The sequence below is a fragment of the Nesoenas mayeri genome, assembly GCF_963082525.1.
Source record: "Nesoenas mayeri genome assembly, chromosome: 1".
Taxonomy (NCBI): domain Eukaryota; kingdom Metazoa; phylum Chordata; class Aves; order Columbiformes; family Columbidae; genus Nesoenas; species Nesoenas mayeri.
In genome coordinates this window covers 193174454-193194263 of record NC_137541.1, presented here as the reverse complement: position 1 = coordinate 193194263, position 19810 = coordinate 193174454, and the positions used below count along the sequence as shown (strand labels likewise).

General features: G+C 36.8%; 1 protein-coding gene across 1 annotated transcript in view; it reads left to right on the top strand.

The window, feature by feature from the left end:
• The window catches only part of SGCG (sarcoglycan gamma), a gene marked incomplete at both ends in the record, with an annotated part of 62750 nt that overhangs the window by 17067 nt on the left and 25873 nt on the right, over positions 1–19810 (top strand). Inside the window, 3 exons of the mRNA XM_080363934.1 lie at positions 1626–1727; positions 5740–5827; positions 15341–15460. Coding sequence (XP_080220060.1) covers positions 1626–1727; positions 5740–5827; positions 15341–15460 — 310 coding nt within the window. The remainder of the gene's footprint in view (positions 1–1625; positions 1728–5739; positions 5828–15340; positions 15461–19810) is intronic.

The window sequence follows — 19810 nt, the reverse complement described above, 5'->3', positions numbered from 1 at the left end:
CTTTGTTTTGTATTACAGGTTAGAAAAAAACTGTCCATAGTCTTCACTAGAAAAAACATATTTCTAAATCACTAAGCCTGAGAACTGTGATTATGAAAGCTATAAGGGGCTCATCATAGGTGTTATTTTGGTTTTGCCTCATGAGATATCAGTATATACTAGATACTTTTTAAAAGCTTTGCAATGGTCTAGAATTTCGAAATTGTATCCACTTCCACTGAGAAAAGTCAGTACGTTATGTATTTCAGAGCAGTTAAATAATTGACACTGAATAACAGATTCTATAAATTGCTGTTCTAAAAGCCTGTTTCCTGAAATAAATCCTTACTGAGGACAAATTGCCAGTGGAGTGAACTGCTGACATGAATATTTCTTACCTTATGGAATTCAAGCAAAGCTTGTTTCTCTCTTTGTCCCTCTTCAAGCCTGTTGAAAGAAAACAGCTACAGCTTTTCTTTGAAGGATAGCTAAACATATTATTTGCATTATATATGTATATATAAAACATATGTTTAATCTCATTGGAGAGAACATACCACATTTGAAAATAATTACAGTCTCTTAAAGTTGCAACTTTTTTCAGTGATGGATGTAATTCATTAGATGAACAGGTTATTGATATATCATCAGTGGCCTGTGATGTATCTCTTCTTCTCTGCTTGTATGGAGAGTAACCCAAAAAATATTTGGAGGGGAAATAACTTTTGGATTTATTGTTTATTAATTAGTCCTCCCACATATTACTTGTAGTTTGAGGCAGTCGACTCAAAATATTTTCATGTGTGGCTGAGCTGTAAGGCTGCAAATTTTTTACCAAGTTTTCTCTCACTTTTTATGGCAGGGGGAGGGGTGAATCCTTTACAAATTAGCTAAATAGCTGTGAAATACCTTGCAGGTCCTCAGATGTACTTACTCTAGTAATTCCTCACTCATTTTTCACATTATCAGTTCTAGAAAACATTGAAAAAAAAAGATAAGATATGGCCTGGAAAGCACAACTGGGCTAAAATCAGATGGGAGCAACTAAGAGAGAATAAGGAAGGTACAAAAACTCAGAAGCAGGTGAAAGAGAAAAAAGGAGATGATAGTGTGATAGATCCTTGAACTACAATTAGAGAAGAAAAAAAATAAACCAAGGACTGAAAAATGTAATTAAAAGAAAGCAGTAATTACTGAAAATAGAAGCAAATAAAAGTATTACATTCCTTGTAAAATACATTATTGATAAGATAAACCTTGAGGTGTTAACATAAGGTTTGTTTTATGTGAGTACTTACATGTAAACGTTTATTGTTCATGACACTTTTAGAAGGCAAGTACAAATTGTATTTCACCACAGCCAATACAGATGCATTTATTTTTAAGTTAATGACTGTAATACTGTATTTGTATATTAAAAAAAAAAGCACACCACTTTAATAACTTTTTGTTTTTTCTTGAAAGTTACAATTTGTTAAAGAAAAATACTGGAAGAAACGATGAATTCTCAAAATTTCAGGTGCATTAATGTCTTTATTGATAGACTGGAGGCAGGCAGCTCTGGAATTTTCCAGTTTATGAAAAGAACAAAAACTAAATGCTGGAATAATAATAAAATGTGCGTAATTCTTGCATCTTCTCCTCAGACTGGAATGGGTCACCTGCGTGTTACGAAAGAAGGCCTTCGTCTGGAAGGGGAGTCAGAATTCTTATTCCCTCTTTATGCCAAAGAAATCCATTCTCGAGTGGTAAGCAGATAATCTTTCAGTAATGCTAAAATAAAACTAATGTACTTCTGAACACTTGAATTTAGGCAAAGTCCATACACCTATCATGGAAATAAATATATGTGTGTGCGTATGTATATATGTGTGTACATAAACATATTGTTCCCTACTTTATAAGCGTGATCGTTAGGCTGCTGGTCTGATACTATGGCAAAATTAACGTTTTTCTCTTAGGCATGCAATAAGAAATATCTCAAAAAGGAATAATAAAGGTCATTATATGTAAGTGATGCTAAAATTTTAGGAGTGTGTAGAAAATTGTTTGTTATTTTTACTGAGATTATTTTTTAATGCAGGCTTCCCTATGAAACTGCTTGTTGTGTTTGTTCATCCATTCCAGAATAGTTTAAATATCTCTAAAATTAATGGATCTTTTTGGAAAAGTTAGAATTTTACTAATAAGTTCAGTTTTTGTCACTTCTAGAACAATAGACGTATCATATCTTTATTTATGTATACAAAATATACAAGACTAAAAGGGAATATTTAGGATTGAATGTTTTTTACATAGACAGAAAATATTATTATTGGGCTAAAAAAAAAATAACATACGTGGTCAAAGAAAATATTTATCAATAAAAAGAAAGAAAATATTTATCAAGCTTCGAAACATCAAACTAACTTCAAAATAGCCCTGAGAATGGGTATGGTATGAAAGATTTTTATTGAAGTACAGTGTTTAGAGGAAGAAAGAGAGAAACTGAATTGGTTTTTAATTATCCAGGTGAACTCTGAAACTTACTCAGTATTTCCAGTAGCAGGAACAGCTCCTCCTTAGATGGTGAAATTCCATTGCTAAATCTATATTTCCATTTTATTTCTTATGCTGTATTCTTTCCTGCCTCGTAGGCAGTGGGAATACTATTTATGTCTTTTAGTGGCTTTCCCTAGAGGTTTTTTATCCAATAAGACATGTAACATTTTAAGACCAGCATAGCTAATACTTAAGAACTCCTCCTGTCCCAAAAAATCATTGTGCAGTGTTAAGCTACGCTTTGTGTTCTTTTAATATTCCTTCCAGCTCCTAATGTATTTAGCACAAAATCAGAATAAAGAGGTGTGGCAGCATCTAGTATAAGCTTAGCTGTCTAATCACCCATTGTGATCATTAGTAGCATGCATTAATTAGAGCCTTCGGGCTACTGCATAGCTCTGCCCCCTATGAACTGATAGTCCATCAAATTTTTTGTTTGTTTGCCTGCTTTTTAAAAATACTTGAGCTCTCTAGAGGCTTCATTGCCTGTAGCTTGATCTCCTGAGTGCCATCTATGTATTTATTCTCATAAAGTTGCTTATTTGGTATGATTTCTAAGTTTGTCTGTTAAAGAATTGGGGCACTCATAGCTACCAGAGCAGCTTTCTCCCTTGCCTGACTGGTGTTCCCCTTGCAGTCTCCTAACAGCTTTTCTCACCTAATGAGGTCTCCAAAGTGCTGAGAAAATATGTGGCAGAAAATCTACTTGCTGTGCCTCATCTCTGGAGCCTATTACAAGTTTATGCCTTCATTATGAGTCCAACACACAGTTACGGGCAACACTGTTGCATCTTAGCTAATAAATATTCATGGAAAGATAAAAGACGGGCATTTATAAATATGTTACTAGATTTTAATTAGTCAACAACAGACATGTGAAAGCTGCAGGTGTAGAATACAGTTTATTTGCACTTCCATTTGATATCACAAATAACTAATTTATTTTTCTAAATCAACCAACAGTAGACAAGTAAGTGTAATAAAGATGCCCCGATTTATGGGTCATTTAGCACATGAACTTAGATGCAATATATTTATCTGATCTTTGACCTTCCTTTTCTACTTCATACTAACTTATTAACATTAATATTCAATCTGACACACTGCTTACTTTTTTCCTAAGACTTTTCATTATTTGTGTTAATTCTGTTAGCTTTCACTTTTTCCTGATATAATTTACAATATATCAGTCACTTAGTGACTTCTTTTGAGATAGCCTGTCTTCCTGCTTGTAAGATACCTTTAAAAAAAACCAAAACAAAACATATGTTGGATTCCAAGTTGTGTATTGTTTCTATCACTGTTATTAGATAAGTGTTTGTAGCAAAATTCCACACGTAAAATTCTCAGGTTCTCTTATACTCTAAGCATTAAATTATGATGGGAACATGACTTGGGAGGGATTTTCAGTGATTAGCCCTTCAAGGTGCTGCATAGTCTCTCTTGAGTCCAGAAAAAGTACCAGAAGCCATATATGTGAAAGAGACTGATCTTAAGAAGATTCCAGTAGTTAAAAACTCATTTATCTAGGAATGAGCATCCCCTCTGAGGTTGCAAGCAGCTTGATAATACTCTCTTCATATCACATGTTACCTGATCCTCATGTAAGAAACTGAGATCTGCTTAGGCACTCTTATCGGTTACTAGGTTCCTGTCCTTTAGATATAAAGTATGTTTTAGTATGAAAGCACCTGTACTGCAAAAAACTTCCTCCCCTCTTTTTAGATCTGCCCATGTGGCTCAATTGGCCGATCCAAATGAATGTGAGCAGACCTTTTTTACCCCAGGTTATCTTCTGATACTTAAAATCAAGTAAAGATAATGGCCAGTATGATCTCCCTGAAAATCATCTGCATTTAAAGATAATTAATGTGGTAGATTGAAGAAAAACACAAGAAGAGCCCACTCAATGCACTCCTCACAAACTTTTGGGACACTTCCAAATGACCCCTGCCAGATCTCTTGCCGTGAGCCTGTTTCACTACTGTCCATAAATCTGGTCTGACAGATCAGAGGGCATTTAGGTCTTTCAAAACAGTTATTCATCTGCTCTTCAAGACAAGGAGCAGTTTGGAGAGGCTCCAATGGGCCTGAAATACAGGGAGTTTGAGTTGGAGGGTCTCGGAATAAGTAATGGAAATTGCATCACCTGGAAGGAGTTGAATAAGCACAACACCCAAGTCATGAGTTAACACCAGGGGATGTTTTGGTGAAGTAATTCCTTGCTGGCTGCAGTCTAAGAATGACATGAAATTTTGAACTGCCTACCCCAGCTAGTCTGGATCGTCGTAGGGATGAATGAAGATACTGACTACACCTGCTTGACGTGCCCTGGCTTCCTTAAGTAGCACAAAGCAATGAGTAGGCCTGAGGCTCTGCAGATGTCCCAGCTGTGATGCAACCTGTGAGGAGAGTTAAACTGAATGCGAGTGCCATTGCTTTGTGACCTGCAGGTGTTTTTGTGTACTGGGACACCAGATATGGAAGAGTGCAGAATGTGTTAGCCTCAAGTCGTGGTGCAGGGATGTGGACAAGCAGGTGACGCTGTTTAGTCTGTTGTTATACTTCTGTCATCCTTCTGAGTGCAGGACAGGGAGACAATTTAATTTAGAGTGACACCCTAATCTATACTGTCACCTGTTAGAGTCAGCTTTGAGCTACTCAGCGTCTCACTTTTGTTATCACCCACTGTCTGAGTTTTCTTGCCAGGAGATCAATGCCAGGTGCCCAAATCAAGCCAAAGCATATAGGCTACATTGAAGGTTGAGGAAGCAGAATGCAAATGCATGTTTCTCACCAAGTTAGTATGACAGTATAAATGTTCAAAGTGGGGTACTCTCACTTTAATTAAATGTCTGTCTTAAATGTCTCACTTCAATTAAATATCTGTCATACAACTGTGTATTGAAATATAGTAAATCTAGTACTTAAACATTTTTTCCAAATGATAAAATGTTGGCAACCATGTTAGTTGGGCCAAAAACACAGACCTTGTTTACCCAAAGTATTCTCTATAATTTTTTTTCTTATTTTAACTCTGATATAGTAGAAGTAATAAAAAAATCTCTGCCCAAATTATTTGATGACATCTGTGGATGGTTTGTAGCTGCAAAGCTATTTCAGTGACTGAGTTAATATAAACACTAGACTAAATTTTTTAAATTGTTAACAATTCTAATTACTGTGCTGTATCTGCTTTTTTTTTGCTCTACACTTCAGGACTCATCACTGCTTCTCCAGTCTACTCACAATGTGACTGTAAATGCTCGCAATTCAAATGGGGAAGTCACAGGGAGATTAAATGTGGGTAAGTCTAAGTGATTTTCCCTTATTCACTGTTTTGGAAACATTGTAATGAATATTTGCAAGGAACATTTGAGGATATAAAGCACTATGCACATGATTTTTTTTACTGCTGTGGCCAGATTTGAGTAGTCCAGCTGCCACTCAATATGAACCAACAATATATTTTCAGTTTCTCAGTTAAGCATTAGTTCTGTAAATATTTAAAGCACTGTTTTATTGCAGAGTCATGTACAAAAGGTCACTGCAGAAGTTACTCTTTTTCTTGTGTAAATATCAGTTGATAGTTGTGAATCATTTTCTAAGAAAATGCAACAGGAGAACATGGCTGGAGAGATCTGTATGTCTCTCTTAATTTCCTAGTATTTCAGAAACTAACACATTTAAGCAGATGTCCTAAAAACTTCATATGCACAAGCCTTTGCTAAAGAATTAATGCCTTCCACAGTTGCCAGCATGCTGGAATTATGTCTCAATACTCTATTCATCTTATAAATATGAATAGTTGCCATTGTGAAGGAGCTGTACAGATAAGTTTGGGATCATGCCAAAGGCGACAATATAATATAATATCACTCATAAGATCATAACAAAAATACCTTTTAGCTCATGGAAAATTGTGATTCAAATGATCTGTTAAAATACTTTAATAAGTTACTAAGAGTGATTTAAATACCCAGTCTTCAACAGAAGTAATTCACAAGGGAGATGTGAAACTAATCTTTCCTTGAGGAGTTTCTATGAAATTCCTCACATGAGGATAACAGGCACATATTACACAAGAATGAAAAAGGTTTTCCTCATGAATCACAGATACAGTAAAATGATATAAAATGCGAGCAACTTCCACCATAAGCACTCTTGTTTTAAAGTCTCTACATTCTCCTCAGTTTACCTGCATGACATACCTCTTGCAGGAGTTATCTGGACATTGTAGCTCTTGAAAAATGCTGTGGATTTTGTTGTGTTTTGGACAGCGTTCCATAATTACTCTGCATTCAGCAGCTTCACTTAATGCAAATGCATTTATCTGCTTTCCAGGAAGAGAATACTTTCAAAATAATAGGGAAAATAACTAAAAAAATAACTAATTCCATGGTTTACTCTTTTTTGACTTGGCTCTGGATGACAAAGGTGCCCATTTTTGAGTTACTCTTTAAAATCATTTGAAATTCACATATGACCAAAGAAATTCATATTAAAAACCAAGTAAATAATTAAAATAATAATTTAAAGCAAAAAAAAAGAAGGGACTTTTAGTTAAGGGATTACAGGGATATGATTGCTTTGGGAATATTTCTGAGATAAATGGGGCTTCAAAAAAGGGTGTTGGCCAACCAAGAGCAAGGAAGCGATCTAAACAAGGCACAGATGTGGGAAGGTTCAGGATGGAGAGTCAGAGGGAATTAAGAAAGCCATGGAGAGAGATGCCTATAGGCAAGGCAAGGATGTCTACAGAACAGATGGTAACTATTTTCATTAGAATAGCTCCTGTCTTTAAAATAATGAATAAGATTCAGATGTCATTATCACAGCTTGCTCATCAGCCCTCAAAACTGAAATGTCTAGAACTTTCTTTGATAATCCAAGCAAGCGGTTGAAGAAAGCTGCTAACTGTCGTCCAGGATTCCTGTTCTTACCGCTTCAAAGCCTTATTCAATCCTAGAATAAAAAAGAAATGCAGCAACTCTGATTTATACCCTGGGTCATAAAAGCAACTTAGTTTAAAATATTATCAAACTTTTTCAATAATGAATGATAACAAATATATAATATGTATAAAAGAAACATATAGACTATATAGTTAGTTTTCAAATACTTAAGAACAACATTGATATCAAACAGTAAGTGATTCTTCATCTAAGCATATTTACATATACAGCCTCCCAGCAGATTAATATAATAGAGTAAAATTTTGCTATGGCGTTGCAGTGCCTCATATTAAGGAAGCAGCATGTTTCCAACTATCTTTACTGAAAAGTAGGACCAGTTTTCGAAAATATATGTTATTCAAGGATTATGTAAGGAAGCTTCAACTTACAGAAGACCCTAAGTTCTGCTTGAAATATGTCTTTTTCAGGAGAAAAACCAAAACAAAACAGGGAAAAAAAAAAAGACACAACAACAACAAAAATTTAAAACAAACAAAACCAGCACCACCACATGCACCAAGAGTCTTCCAAAGTCATGCAAGGTCTGTGAGAATAGATCCCATACAGTGGGCTGCTGGTCCTTTTCTAGTTCAATCATTTACACCAAGGAACAGTAACATCAGTTTTTAGATCCAGCTGTATTATGAAGCTGTTCTGCACTTTGAAAACATGAAATCAGCACCACTCAGAAAGCATGGGAATATGGTAAAAGTCAAAATGCTTTATGTAGCCTAAAACACAATTACAGTCAAAACTCTGCCTAGAGACTGTTTTCAGGTCCATCACATTAATCTGAACAGCTGTTACAATGAGACTATTTGTGCTATCCCACCCCTCTTTTTTCAAACTAGAACAACATTCTAAGGAAACAGATGTCAGTGCCTAATATATTGCTTCATTAGCATTAATTGCCGTCTATAAACTACTACTTTCCAATGTCAAATAATTTCTAGTTTTCTTCTCAGCGCTTTGACATTTCATTTTCAAGTGACGGTATTTTTTCATCAGAGGCATAATAGGAAGAGAACAGTGTTAATGAAGCATGATGTATGCAAGAAGAGTTTGATGATGTTTTTACATGGAAAACCCTGAAGCCAGTTTCATAAACTTGACTTAATTAATGACATTGTAAAATCATTTAGCTTTTATTTTTCCCAGAAGGCTTTCATTAAAAACTCCATTTTTGTCCAAATAAGTTACTTTTTATCTTTAAGATAAAAGCCAGGACATATTTCTTGAAGATCTTTGTACTGCAGGAAGATGATTATTTGCACAACTTTAATTGCTCTCCAACTGGATTATAAGAAGGAAAGATACAACATAGGAGTAATTAATAGAAAGATAAATTGGAAACTTCATTGAAGTATTTTTGAGGTGATTAAGTCTTCCTATGATCAAGAATTTACAATATTTGTTCCAAGGGTATTAAAGTAGGGATTTTTACTTCTGGAAGTATAAAATTTAGGTATCCATGAATCTGATCATATCAAAACATAAATGCTAGTTTTATTTTATAGTGAAATTTAGTTGATTCAGATCAAGCAAAATTTAGAGAATGACAAGTGGCTGCTAAAACTTCCTACAGACTTCTAAACAGATCCTCTTCTCTAATTTCCTGGTTTGATTCACAGTTATGTTTTGTTTTATATTAAATGCGTACGCTGTTAATCTTTTTGTGAGACAATTGTGTATTTAAATGGATGTAGTATTGAAAAGAACTTAAACAAATCGCAGAAAAAAGTAAGTAGCAAATCACTATACATTTAATTTAAAACTAGCTAAGCATATCACTATGAAAACTTATTTATGAAAAAAAGTAATTTAGTCATTACAGCTTTAGTTTAATATTTAGACTCAAATGAAAAGTATACTGCTGTTTAGCAGTGTGCTTTTTTGCAAGCAGTAGGTCATTTGGTTTTGGAACAATTTTTCAGCATTTAAAGTGACATCCTCAGTGTCAACAGGTGTGTGATGTGATGGTCACATATGAGGTCTGTATCAGAACTACACATGTTAAAGAAGGAAGTGAAAAGAAACAATGAGCAATTACTGGTCACCCTGATTAGTGAGGATAACTGATTGTCCTGGGAATTCCTGTGATGCCTCAGGCAGCAATGGGAAAACAGTTCAAATGCTCTCTATAACCTGCATTCAGTCGTGTTATGTTTTTAATTGTAGGATTTTATCAACAAGTATTACACAGTATTAGTTGATTTACATGCCGTTAGTATAGTAGGGTTGTAAACAAAATGCATTTAGGAATTAGGAGATTAAAGTTTCAGATATGGAATTTGTCTGCTGCTTATGAGCTGAAAATTAGTCTTACTGGGGTCACAATACAATTAATGTTATTGCAATATAGCTAATGCATGTGTATTGTGAAATACAACAAAGAGAAATTAATGGCTAATTTTGGTTACCTAAATTTATCTGCGTTTCTTTGAAAGCCTATTTTTAGTTTTTGAAAGTTGTTCCACATATACTGAGATGTCTCATCTCTAGCATGAATAACACATACGCTTGAATTCAGTTTACCCTAGCATTCCCTCTAAAAAGCTAATATGCATCATTTGTTATGCATACTATCCTTTTATAATAATGATTATCTATAGGACAATCCTTGTCACACTTTACTGAGGCATTCATGTTGAGAAAACTATTACAAGATTCTTGTAAAAGATGTATGCAAGTCTGCAAGGGCCAGGATAAACCAGAAGAGAACTATGGATGCAAACCCAGCATGGGCAAGGCCGTGAGTTGTAGTTTCAAAGAGCCTCCAGGTAAGACTCCTTTGGCAAGCATATGGTGTGCAATGAGTGCTGTTAGTGCTTGTAGTGCTTTTTCTTATATAAGTCTAGCTTCAATATATAATACAGATAGGTCATAATGGACCCATCTTAAATCCTACCTAATTGCCCCTCTACATGCTTAAGTTCAATGTTTAGATTATCCTAACTCTTGTGAAGGAAAAAAATAAAAAGTGTCAAGAGCAATAGGCACCAAACTTTTCTTAAGCAATAACAACCCCTACATACTTTAATGACTCACTCAGTGCATGAGCAGAGACATCTAAAGTAGGGAAGTGTTTAGCGGGTCAAATAGACTACATCTGCCTTAGCGACCAGGCCAGGCCAGGCCCCACAGTGTGGCACAGCAATCAGGACACAGCTCAGCGTGCTGCCCTCCTGAGCTGGAGAGCTTCATCCATCCCGTCTGCGAGGAACAGCCCCAGGTCAGGGACACGGTCTGGGAGGCCACTGTGTGGCACAGGTTGAGATTGTGCCAAGGTGCATGCCACAAGATTAGCAGAGATTGGCAGTGCTTGTGTCTCCTCTGCCTTGACTTTCTCTAATTTGTTGATAGAGATGTATTGATTAGTTTGCTAAAGCTTACTGCTCAGCCAGGATGAGCACTTTTCTACAAATCCTTTATACCTGTTGTTCCCCTTCTAAGGAGATTTTTCTCTGTTTTTCCCCTGTCTCACTAGGACTCCCTCAATTTATCTGGGTAAAGGTGTTCTGCTTTGCCTGGCGTAATGAGATATTGAGCAGAAGAACAGAGGAAAGTCCAAGGATGGGCTTAGGTGGTCTAATGATAAAAACAATTAGCTGGGAGTGGAAAGGCTGGATCCCAGCCTTGTTCTAGTCACTGTTGGAATGGGGTTAGTGCATGCATGTACCAATTTAATTAAACTTGTATAGATTGCATCTCCTGTTGTATCAGTATGGTGTTCTGTATGGATACCATGCTTGAAACTTGCATTTGAGAGGACAGCTGAGAAAATCAGTCTGCACAACATGCGTTGTTTACTTTGGTTAGGTGAAAGGAAAATAATTTGGTCCAAGGTATGTAAATGCTATTTAGTGTGTATATATGCGTCTTAATTCAAACAGTTAAAGCAGATCCTTTATCCCATAACTTCTTTCTTTTGTCATGTCACATCTCTCTGTGAATTAATCTACATTCTGTAACAATGCAATTAACAAAAAAAACCTGTCAATTTTCTGGCAATATGCAGATGTAAAAATTGAATTAATTGATTAGTGCTGTTTGAGGTAGTTCTTCCCTGTTCTAACTATGAGAAACATGAAAAATCTTCCTTTGACAAGACTGTTTCTAAAATAGATTCTGCAAATTAGCATATATCAGGAAGATAAATGTACTCCTAGATGACATCAAGCTAGGGCTGGTGCATATCATGTCACACTTCTCCAGTTCTTTTAAACCCATTGTTCTTTCCAATGCTTTATGATCAGTTAAAACTTCAGTGTCTACCAAGGTACTGAGAAGGAAAGAACAGAAGTGCTGCTATTCAGGTCCAGCAATTTATTTTCAAAGCTTTTGTACCGAGGAAGTCAGTAGAGGCATTCCTTCTAAACATAAAATATTTTATCATAGTAAAGTATTTTTCTGTGATCATGTGCAAATAATTAGCAATTATACATAAACTAACAATATCTATTTCTTAGTTGTCTTTTAGAGATATTATATGCTGCCTATTGTTTACACAGGCTTGCACAAACATACTTACAGCATTTCTTAATTAGATTACCCGCACTATAAAACCTCTCAGCTTAGAACTGAGTCTGCGGAAGTTCTTGGGCACCTACTTTACTTTAAAGTACATATACCTAAAATGTAAGTCTTCAGGATTCTTACTCAGTTATTAATGATGTTAATCAATAAATGTTCTATTGCTATATAAAAATATTCACTTCTGGCATGCCAGACCTACTAAAATATTGACAGCTCTCAAAAGAAAAATACTTAACCTTGTCAGAGCCTACGGAGTAAGCATTCTCATTTCTGTCTCATCTACTGGGTCTAATCCAGCAGATATTTTAATTGCCTGCTTTTTAGAATGAGCTCTGACAGTAAGCAGCATCAGGAGAAGAGATGGTAGAGCAACTTTTCTCCAGCAGTCCTACAGCCAGCGTATTGACCCTGGAAACCAGACACTTGAGGTCCCTTCCTGTGGAGGAAATCAAGACTCCAAATAGTACCTTCCTTTTCTATCCAGTATAAAACATCTTCAACAGAAGAGACTGAGAATCAGTCCTTAAATCCTTTCTGGCCAACATGTGGTACCCTCAGTGTGCCTGAACCTCTCAACCTGTGCTATATTGGGCAGCAGAGGCTTTAATTTGTGTTTCTCACACTCATAGTGAGCACTGTAATCATGGTGTTGGATGAATGGGAAGGATGAGAAGAGGAACCGGACCCTGCAGCACCAGGGAAGTCGATAACAGCCAGTTTACTTAGGTCTTTCATTTGTTTGAATAAACAAAGATCTACCTACACTACATACATGGGCAGTTTGATTACTGCTGCTGGGCAGAAATAGAAACAACAAAACACCTTAACCAAGATTTTCTAGGAAAGCATTGGTAGTGATCCATCCTTTCTTCACTTAACCAGAACTGCTTCTTTCACTAAAAAAAAAATTAAAAAAAAATGCATAACACGTTTTCACTGAATGAAGATGTTTTCACAGCTCACTTTTTGTAATACAGTTCTCAGAAATAAAGCCATGTGCTTTGGAGGGGCTGTAGAGAACAGCTGCATGGAGATTGGTGAGGTGGTGCCTGGGTGCACATGTCCAACAGAGTATAATGTGCTGAAGAGTTCTGCCCTCTGCCCTCGTCATTTTCAAGTAGAATCGGGATTGGGCTCTCTGGCCTAGTTTGGGACATTATGGCCTCTATAACCCTTTCCATGCTTGACGAGCAATGAAAAGCAATAATTTGCGTCTACTGAGTGAAGTAGTAAGCAATTTGTATAGGACCTTATGCTGTTTATCTCTTGCATCAGCTTACTATGCAGATTTTAGGAAGTACCTGAATGTATTTCTTAGCAGGATCAATCATCCATCACCTAATGCCATTTTAACATAAAAGCTAATAAAATATCCTATTTGCTGTGAGAATTACTGCCTGGAAGATATTTAATGTTTATGGGAGTACACATGGTAAGACAGGTTCTTCCTGGGCAGAAGGCAGCTCAGTGCCTCTCGACCCCGTGGATCGTCTGTGGATTACCTTTTTAAAAAGTGCTGAAAAGTATCACAGTATCACAGTATGTTTGGGATCGGAAGGGACCTCAAAAGATCATCTAGTCCAATCCCCCTGCTGGAGCAGGAACGCCTGGGTGAGGTCGCACAGGAACATGTCCAGGCAGGTCTTGAATGTCTCCAGAGAAGGAGACTCCACAACCTCCCTGGGCAGCCTGTTCCAGTGTCTGTCACCCTTACTGAGAAGAAGTTTTTTCTCAAATTTAAGTGGAACCTCTTGTGTTCCAGCTTGATCCCATTACCCCTTGTCCTATCATTGTTTGCCACCGAGAAGAGCCTGGCTCCATCCTCATGGCACTCACCCTTTATATATTTATAAACATTAATAAGATCCCCCCTTAGTCTCCTCTTCTCCAGACTAAAGAGACCCAGCTCCCTCAGCCTTTCTTCATAACGGAGGTGCTCCACTCCCTTAATCATCTTCATTGCCCTACGCTGGACTCTCTCCAGCAGTTCCCTGTCCTTCTTGAACTGAGGGGCCCAGAACTGGACACAATATTCCAGATGTGGTCTCACCAGGGCGGAGTAGAGGAGAAGGACAACCTCTCTCGATCTGCTAACCACCCCCCTTCTAATACATCCCAGGATGCCATTGGCCTTCCTGGCCACAAGGGCACAGTGCTGGCTCATGGTCATCCTGTTGTCCACCAGGACTCTCAGGTCCCTTTCCCCTACACTACTCTCTAATATGTAATTTCCCAACCTATACTGGAACCTGGGGTTGTTCCTGCCCAGATGCAGGACTCTACACTTTCCCTTGTTAAATTTCATCAGGTTATTCCCTGCCCAACTCTCCAGCCTGTCCAGGTCCCGGTGGATGGCAGCACAGCCTTCTGGCGTGTCAGCCACTCCTCCCAGCTTAGTGTCATCAGCAAACTTGCTGATAGTACACTCAATTCCCTCGTCCAAATTGTTAATGAATATATTGAATAATATTGGCCCCAGTACTGACCCCTGAGGCACTCCACTAGATAATCTCAACTGCTTTGACCATTCTCTGTAATTTTAATTCTGAACATAGATTTAGATGATTATTCTATCCAATAGACATTCAGACTCATGTGACGCGAATTTTTAATTGATCAGCTAGTCAGAAAGTAGCATATTAAGGATTTGATTTATACCTGCTACCAAGACAGTACTGTAGAACAGAATGATTTACTGAATTTAGGATCTAATAATATGGAAAGACTCTCTTGCATACAATTACTTTAATTTTTTGAGTACTAGATTCAATTGTAAATAGCATTGCAGCTTTTTGGAACTCTCCTAAGAACATGATCGGTAACATTTGGTAGATAAACTGGAGCTAAACTGGCATTTGTTACGAAGAGCTGAGGGCCCTGCCCTTACATGGGATGCTTGTAAATTTTAAAGCATTTGAGCCTCCAGAATCAAAAGGGAAAATGCTGTGAAGATTTTGATAATTAGTTTCTATGTTAAAAAAAAAGAAATTATAGACTCATACTGATAAAAGGATCTTAGATGTTTCAACACCAAGAACATGAATGTTTGCATTGATAAATTCATGAGGGATCTCCTAAATTCCCTGGAAACCCAATTTGAAGTTATGACTCCAGGCAGAGTTTGAAAAACAAATCAGATCATGTAAATAGACTTATCAGACTTAAGTACTTACATGGCCACTGTCCTTAGAATAGCTGTGCTTCATGATCCTTAATGTACTTAAATGAGTCACTAAATTATTAAGACCACGATTCAAATTATTAGCAATTTATTTAGGAAGTTGAAGAAAACTGATGTAATTATTCCATTATTCTACTGTGCTTTACAGGTCCTAAAATGGTAGAATTCCACGGTCAGCAATTTCAGATCAACTCAAAGGATGGCAAGCCGCTTTTTACAGTGGATGAAAATGAGGTTGTAATTGGCACAGATAAACTTCGAGTCACAGGTTTGTAACAGTTTAAGAGATGCCCAAATAATAGCCATAAGAAAAGCACAATAAAAATGTATATACAGACTCGCATGTCTGTTTGTGTGTATTGTATTTTATTTTAAAACCATTAGTACTGGTGCATTTTTCTGAATTATTTAATGTTTCCAGTGCACACTATTAACTGACACTGAAAAAATTCTAAATATTCCAGTTTGAGTTGTATTGAGTTTTATTTGTGAAAACTTTTTAGACTTCCTCTGATATTTTTTTATAGTTTTATCTTTCAAAGTGAAAGACGTTGTATTTCTGCTCTGTGTGTAGCACATATGTCACAGGATGGTATTTGTAGTATATTTTAAATGTCATCTGTCAAAAGGCAAGTTTGTCTTAGGCTATTTCTGCAACTCACCAAAGTACTCATTTACAAAGTAAGATGTCAAAGTTATCACATGAAAGGTATTTCCTTTCATATGACCTGATAAAGTCAACCTTCACTCTCTAAGTGTAAGATTGTGCTAAAACAGATAACATCAAGGTGTGATTTCTCTTTAAGCAGAAGAATCCATTAAAGGAAATGCTTAAATTATCCTGTAACTTGTTTTCAGTTACATTTTTAATATTTTTATCCTGATTGCAAATATCATGTTTAACTTTTGCTAATTATGGGTCCTCTGAAATCTTAAGGTCTTAATTTGGATGGATATGTTCATATTTTTTCACTGTGCAAAACGACGAATGTGGTAGTAACTATACAATTAGTGTCTCAAAGACGAAGTTAAGTTATGATAAATGTGTTAATAAATTTTGTTTACGCCTGAGGGTCTTATCTTCGGTTTTTTACTTTTTAACCTAATTGAAATTACAACTTTGTTTAACCAGGAAACCATATCATATAATTATTGTTTGCCCAAGGGATGCTAAACTTTAATAGAAAAGCATGTTTAACAAAGATATGAAAAACTGCGTAATTATTAACTGATTTGGAAAAGGTCTATCTATGCTCAAAGTAAGTAAAAATCATTCATACATGAGTTGAAATTGTTATGCTAAAATGTGTATTCCGACTTGTCCAATATTAATCTTTATGCTGCAAGGATAATTGTTTACTTTAGCAGATATTGCAGAAAGACACATCGCCTGCCTCTTTTTCACACTGTAGTACAATTCGAAAGCACATCCATTAAAGTCATTGAGGTTATTTCAGTGTAAAATTAATACAAGTGAGAGGAGATTCATGCCTACTTTGCTTCAAATTAATTTATTAAAATTGTGATTTAAATGATACTATTCACATGAAGGATAAATTAGTAATACTTAGGCTGCTGAGAGAATTTTTTAAACATTTTAGATAGAGAACACGATCGATGTGAAATAAATTTTGATAAGTTCTACAGACTTCCTCAGGCTTAAAATACACAAAGAATATTTTGCAGGTTTTTATGTACAATATAGTAGACTATTTGATTTTACTTCTCCTTATTTATGTGAATTATGAAAAGCTCAGTAACAATCTGTAAGAAAATCTGACAGTTTTCAACTAAAATATAATACAGAAGAGTGCAAATGTATGTAATTTATGGTACTTCAGGAAAAATGAAAAGTCGAAGAATAAGCTAATCCAACCCAACACCTCAGGAATTGTCATTTTCCAACATTTGGTATGTTTGACCTCATACTATTGCAGTTGAGACATTTTCTGGCCCACACGGTAGAACAGAATTGTGGCAGACTCTCTCTGCTCTCCTAAGAAGAGCAAATGGCTGGGGAAAGCCATGATCAGCAGTGTCTCGGCTACTCCTCAGAGTCACAGACGGGTCCAGGTGCCCATGTTCACACAAGTGAATTCAACCCGCAGTCAATACAGCCTAGAGCATGATTCATCTCACCTTGAAAGAGTCACCTAGTCTCTTGTAGAGAGCTCTTCTGCCAACCAAATGCTGTTGTCCGCTTTAGGATGAGCTCAATGGTTGGCTCAGCTCTCTTGAATACAGTGACTGAGTTCAGATGCTTAAACGTAAGCACTCAGTGGTGTTTGAAACACCATAGAGTATGTGAGATGCCACATGGCAGGATGTACAAGGGTATTTTAGATGACAATAGGTACATATAATTAGGCAACTAAATTCTGTGTATTGCTTATCTGTGACACCTACATCACAGATATTTAAGTGTATGAAACTGAAGCTTAACTCTTCATGACAATGCTACCTGAAGGAGCGTGTGCTCCAATTACATCCTCTTTAATATTATTTCGGCAATGTCCTGCATCTTTTGCAGACATTTATAGAATCATAGAATCATTTTGGTTGGAAGAGACCTTCAGGATCATCAAGTCCAACCATAACCTAACTCTAGCACTAAACCTCATCTATACATCTTTTAAACACCTTCAGGGATGATGACCCAACCACTTCCCTGAGCAGCCTGTTCCAATGCCCGACAACCCTTTTTGTCAAGAATTTTTTCCTAATATCCAATCTGAACGTCTCTTGGCACAACTTGAGGCCACTTCCTCTTGTCCTTTTACTTGTTGCTGGAGAAAAGAGACCAACACCCTTCATGCTACAACCTCCTTTCAGGTAGCTGTAGACAGCGATAAGGTCTCCCCTCAGCCTCCTTGTCTCCAGACTGAACAGACTGCTACAGAGGTATCAAACATCAGCATTTTGTTCTGGTAGGGTTTTATATATTCAGTTGGCATTGGTGACAGTCAAATCCACCTTGTAACAGGTGGCAAAGAGTCTATTGCTTTATAACTAAAAATATAGTCATGGCAGAAGGAGTGGGGTCACAGCCCTGGCTGGAAACAAAGTTCTGCACAAATGGCTAGAATCCATGACTGCAGGAGTCCTGTTTTTCTACTCCCTTGCACTGTCTGCAAACTTGCCAACTAGAAGACTGTCCATAGAAGGCAGAAAACAGGCTTAATTAGCTAAAATTATATACAAAGCAACAATAAATGGCATTCAGCAGCTATAAAATGGTCACAACTACTGTACGATTTTTTTTTAAACAAGTATAAATAATAATTTATATATCATGACTGTTGTATCAGGTAATATTTTGGTGACGAGGGCATAACAAATTAAGAGAAGGCAGCTGTTTACCCTTCCCTCTTCTTGAGGAAAAGCTGGCAAGGCAGAGGGGATCAGTATCTTCAGGGAGAAGCATCTTATATCACCCTTTCTCCAGGTTACTACTTGTCCATCTGCTTGCTTGTATTTCATAATCTCTTACAGATTTTGCTGAGTATTGTCGTTGATTTTCTAGCACTCTAAGGAAGGGTTTTTCAGTTTGAGTAGCTAACGCTGAAGCACAATGTGAAGATGTGTGTTTAATTTAAACACTTCTGCTCAGAAGCTAAGTAGGAGACAATTTGAAGGTATGAATAAACATTCTGTTAGACTTTGAAGAGGCAGGTAGTTCTTGCATGATAATGTGTGTGGGGAGTGTTAATGAAACTTGCTGACTTCAGTCTTCTTATTAAGAAAATTAATATACTGATCTTGTATATTTCAGGATTAAATTTTGTTATATTTATAAACAATAGTATAGAAAATAGTAAATATAGGAATATGCATATAATAATTAATGTTGTATCTTTAAAGTTTAAAATATAAAGTAGGTAATGAAGATGTGAAATTAATTTAGGGTCATTTTCCAAAATAATTTGCCCTGAGGTTTTTTTTTTAGGGTCATACTGTTCAATCTTAATGCTGTTTGATGAAGGAATTTATCTCACAGGAAGGCAAGTTTACTTGCTTAAACATGACAGCTCTAGAATACATAAAGAAGCCTTCTCATTCCCTCTTACACCACACCCCACCCGTGACACCATTAACACTGGTGTTTCCAGTTGACTTTCTTCCATTAGCCTCCATTACCATGCAAATCACACCGTCTCTGTTACCACTTCCCCGTCTGTCAGAGCAGGGCACCTGTTTTAGAAAGTGAGAGGCCTGGGTTGAATTCCCTCCTTGGCCCAGGAGACTTCAATCCTGCAGTCCCACCTCCCAGGTCAGTGCTCAGTGTACAAAATGTTGGGTGCCCAGCATGAGGGTACAGCTGGGAGCAAGCGCTCTTGATGTCTGCCAGCAAAGTGAAGCTCTGCCTCTGGCTACAAGATCCCTCATTTCTTCCTCTTTCAGGGCTCGCCTTCAAAACGAGAAGAGGGTGGGTGAGATCACTGGAGTTGTTCAGTGCTGAGCATGGACTTCAGTCTCCTCCAGTGAGAAGGGAATGCTCCAATGGCAATGCTGTTTTATAAAGGCTTTCAGGAAGATTATTTTTGCTCTAATTTTGTTGATGACTCCAGTGCTCTTTGTTTGCACACGCTGAGAACCAGCATTACAATTGGGCTTCTCT